Genomic DNA, 4,744 nt, shown 5'->3' with positions numbered 1-4,744 from the left:
ATATATATTTGCATTTGATCTAAGCAAATTTATGATATATCTACTTAGGGGAGAGAGGATACAGAAAAGGTAGGCATACGTGGGCAGATTAAGGAGAGGTGGCAGAAGTTAAGTAGGTCTTCACTTTCTTTATTAGGAAACAAACAGATGATCCTGAAAGGGAAAAATTTTTTAAAAGTAGAGCTGGGCATGATGGCTCAAGTCTGTAATCCCACAGTTTGGGAGACTGAGGCAGAAGGATCACAACCTCAAGGGCAACCTTAACAATTTGGCGAGGCCCTAAAGCAAATTAGCAAGAACCTATCTCAAAATAAAAAATAAAAATAAAAAGCACTGGGAATGTCGCTTAGTAGTAAAGTCTCCCTGGGTTCAATCCCCAGTACCAAATAAATAAATAAGTTTTAAATATAAAACATATCAATACCAAAATATTCTGATGAAAGAGCACAAAGTGGGGACTCTGGGAGTGGAAATAGCTTCTAGAATAGAAGAACCACTAATTTTGTAATAACCTGGTAAGATTTCTTGATTCTTTAAAATAAATACATGTGCAGCTTTTATAAAATAACTTAGAAATAATTCCAAATTCAAAAACTCTCCCAAAAAATAGAGGAAGGAGCAGCACATGCCAACTCATTCTATGATACTAGCATAAGCTTGATTGATGTCAAAGCTTGACAAGGACAAAAGGAAAGAGGGAAATTACAATCAGTCATATTCATAAACTCAGATGCAAAAGTCATAAATAATATTTAAATATATTAGGAACCCAGATTTAGCAATAGGAAAGTATAAGATAAGAGAACCAAGTTGGGTTTATCTCAGGAATGCAGGTTAGTTTAACATCAAAATATAAATGTAATTCACCACATTAAACACAAAAATAATACGACCATCTCAATATATTGAGTAAAACCATCTGATAAAATGCCACCTCACTTATTTTATAAAGTTTTAGCAAGCTAGGAATAAAAAGAACTCCTTTAGCCTTAAAAAGGCTAATTATGAAAAGCCTATTGCAAATAACATGCTGAATAATGAAATGTCTTTCCCTTTGAAACAGGGAAAAAGTATAGGATGACAGTAATGAGAAATCTCACCAGAACAGAAATAAAAGGGAAAAATAGAGTAAGCACGAGGATTGGAAAGGAAGAAACAAAGCAGGCATTATTTGCAAATTACATGATTATGATGAGAGAAAATCTGTAAGAATCTACTGCTGATTGCACCGCTCACCAGCAGTGTGTGAGATTCCCTGTGGCGCTGCATTTTGTCGCACTTGGAAGTGTTGGGCCTTCCCATATTAGGCCATCTGGTGACTATAGAATAGTATCTCTTTGGTGTTGGAATTTACATTTTCCTGATTACTAATGAGGTTGAGTACCTTCTCATATTTTCATTTACCTATTTTTCCATTGAGCTCTGAGTGTTTTTCTTACTAATTTGCTGGAGTTGTTTATGTGCTCTAGACACTGGTCCTTTGTAGTTTGTGATTTTTAGTATGATTGAATTTATCATTATTTCCTTTATGATTTTTTCCTATTAAAAAATAATTTCCTACCCTGAGATCATAAAGATGTTCTTCTGTATTATCTTTGAAGTTTTTATCTTCCTTATTTAAACTCCAACTGTAATTTATTATATATCATGTAAGGTTAGAGATCATGTTTTTTTTCCCCACATGAATAGGTAAAATGCAAATTAAATATCCAGTGAAATACTGCTATATGCTCACCAGATGACCACATCTGTAAAAATCTAACATTCTTTAGTGTAACAAAGGTGGAAGAACTACCAGATGGCTCATATACCACCGGCGTTAGCATAAACAGAGCAAACACACTGGAATACAATTTAGAATTGCCCAGTAAAGGTGAAGAAATGCTTGCACTCTTTGCTCAAGCAATTCCACTAAAACTCTTTATGTGTCCACTAAACTCAGTAGTGTTTAAGGTGTTTAGCATTGGATAATTGGGTTCTTGCTTTATGTGAGTTTTTTTTTTTTAATCAATGCTAGGGATTGAACCCAGGAATGTTTACCAGTGAAGGACTACATCCCCAGCCCTTTTAAATTCTGAGGCAGGCTCTCACTAAGTTGCTAAGACTGCCTTGAATTTTCAATCCTCCTGCTTCAACCTCCGGAATTGCTGGGATTACAGGCACGTATGCCACCATGCCCAGTTTGTGTAGGGCTTTGAGAAATTCACTGAGACAGAATTCTGTAGGTTAAAACATAGTTTTTCAGCACACTAGAAGTGTTTGCTTACAGATGGGTCTTAGGTGTGTGTTCATATGAAAAGAAATGAAAAGAAGTTCTATATTTCTTTACCATGATTTGTCCTTTTCTTCAGTGATAACCTGAGTTAAAGCCAACTTGCATTAATGGTAATGCTATGAAAATCATGAATAAGCATGGACTTCCAGGGTTTATATGTATAATTGACTGCGTGCTTTGTGCCAGTCCCCATGTGACCTTTATTTTATAACTTATGTCTATTTTACAGACAGGGAAACTGAGGAAGAGTAGTGTTTTTGAAACTAGCGGAAGTGATGTAGCTCCAAGGGGTAAAGTCGGGACTCATGGGTGTGGGTGACTGTTAACCCCACATCTTCTCTGGTGATTTTCAACACCAGAATGTGCTGCTTTACAGCATCCTCTGGGACTGAAGACACTACTCAGGGGTAGGTCCAGAAACAGCTCCAAGAGCCACTTCCTTCATTTCCAATTTCATAGAAGACTGTTAGCAGCATTCTATGGGCCAGGATTTGATGGGCCTTCTCTTCTGAAGGTAAATCCTTTTGTAACGCAAAGGATCAGCCCCGCAAACACCAATTTTTGTAATCCCGTACACCCCTGTGCCTGGATTGGGTTTGTTTGCCATAGACAGTTGTTTCTTTGCCATACTGCAGGGGGCGACTTTTAACTGCTTTTCAAGAGCTGACTGTAAGTGGTTGCCGAGTGGGTGTGTTCAACACTACGAGAAGAAATGTCAAAAGTAAGAATTTTTTTAAAACGACTAAACAAAGTTTGAAAACTGCATGAAACTCAGTGAAGAATGGAAGAGGTGACAGAAAAACAATGAATTCTGTTTCAAGATTTATTATTAAAAAGCAGCAACATTTAGTGGTTTCCTGACCTGCCTGCATTTATTAGCCAAATCCATTGAAGTTTCATCTGCTGCACAAAATTATTTTTCATTGAGGTTTTTGTCCATTTCACTTCCACATTTTCTGAATTCGTAAGTCGGTGCCTGCGGCACTGCGCAGACCCGGGGAGCGTGGGTATCAGTTTACACACACAGCCTTCAGTAAATATTCCGTCAGAGGTCCACCCATTCGCCTTTCCCCCTTCGCTCTTCTCTGGGAGAAACCCTCCCTTCCCTCTGGGAGACAAATTCTGTCCCGGGTGGAGGGGCCGGAGCTTCAGCGCCGCGCCTTCCTAACTTCGTTCGCTGAAACTTACTTTCTCCCAAGCAAGAGCCATGCTCCGGGTGATCGTGGAATCTGCCAGTAACATCCCTAAAACGAAATTTGGGAAGCCGGATCCCATCGTTTCCGTAATTTTTAAGGGTAAGGAAAAGTTTTCTTCTCTTTCTGAAGCCCTGTGCCTGGGTCACATACTTTTAAAAGTCCGCCTTTAGTTGGCTGAGAAAGCACAGCCCGGGCAGGTCAGGGGAGAGGACTGTCTGCTGTGAAGGTTTTATAGATTTTTCCCCAGGGCTTTGAAGCTCATTGAATGACCTGATATCTTAGTTTTAATAGTGTGATTTCGGTAAACCCTTGGGAGAAAATGCTTACTTGCTAATCCCTCAACTTCAGGTGTCAGTAAAGTCTGCGTTGGTTCAAAGTGAGAGTTTCAATAGTCTTGCATGCATTTTTCAATTTTCTCTGCCTTGGAGAAAGGGATAAATAGGAAAAAGAAGCCATTAAATAAACTGTTGGAGGAATCATTACTCTATTAAGCAGCCCCATGCTATTTTTATTGTCACTGGGCTTCTGGTGGGTTAGGTGAAGTTAACTTTTTGAATTAGTTTGTTTTTGCCTTATTTTGTGCCTCTTTGTATTTGTTCTCCATTTCTAAGTGGTTGGGGTGTTTTCACAGGTTCTGTAGCTTTTAAACTGCTTAGAGCAGGAGCTTTGAACAGCACGTAGGTGGCTTGGGGATCTGGTTCTATCTTGTTGAATGACCTTGGGCAAGTGACTTCATTTCTCTGAGTTTTTCTTCTGCAATACCGGAGAGGAAAGTTTAGGCTAGATCATCTTAAAAAGGCCCATTGTACTTCCAAGCATATTTTTCTGTAACATTTAATAGTGATGGCAGTGAAGGGGGTTGGGTGTGGCTTGTATGATGGCCTGCCCCCAGGCAGTGTGATTTTTTGGCTTTGTCTGGAGAGGTGTGTCTAAATCTGGGTTTGGGGGCTTTACACTTTTTCTGTTTGCCCATTTCTGTTTGGTCATGATAAGATTGCCAGCTCACTTCTTGGCAGGAGTCAGGGATGAGGCAGAGAGAGTGGGAGCTTTGATAGGCACATTTCCTGACTGCTCCTCTACCATTTTCCTCTTCCTCCAGGAGCTTGCCTACTTCTCTCTTATAATTTCTGCATAATGGATCCCTTTCTCGGTTCTTGTTTCCATTTTTTATCCCTAGTTTTCTTCTTAAACCTCTAATTCTCAGGATGAGCAAGAAAATGAAAGATCTGAAGACGACAACTCCTCCTCCTCCTCCTCCTCCTCCTCCTCCTTC

General features: G+C 39.4%; 1 protein-coding gene across 4 annotated transcripts in view; it reads left to right on the top strand.

Annotated features, from left to right (window-relative positions):
- Nucleotides 1-3,233: 3,233 nt before the first annotated feature.
- The window catches only part of Myof (myoferlin), a 148,681-nt gene continuing 147,170 nt past the window's right edge, over nucleotides 3,234-4,744 (top strand). For 3 of the 4 annotated variants that reach the window (XM_048801765.1, XM_048801763.1, XM_048801762.1), the window contains exon 1: nucleotides 3,234-3,570. In XM_048801765.1, the coding sequence (XP_048657722.1) occupies nucleotides 3,483-3,570 (88 nt within the window). In that variant the 5' untranslated portion in view covers nucleotides 3,234-3,482. The remainder of the gene's footprint in view (nucleotides 3,571-4,744) is intronic. The other variant, XM_015500130.2, reaches the window with a different exon arrangement.

This window comes from Marmota marmota, unplaced genomic scaffold, assembly GCF_001458135.2.
Source record: "Marmota marmota marmota unplaced genomic scaffold, marMar, whole genome shotgun sequence".
In the NCBI taxonomy this organism is placed as follows: domain Eukaryota; kingdom Metazoa; phylum Chordata; class Mammalia; order Rodentia; family Sciuridae; genus Marmota; species Marmota marmota.
This window is presented reverse-complemented; position numbering and strand designations above follow the sequence as displayed.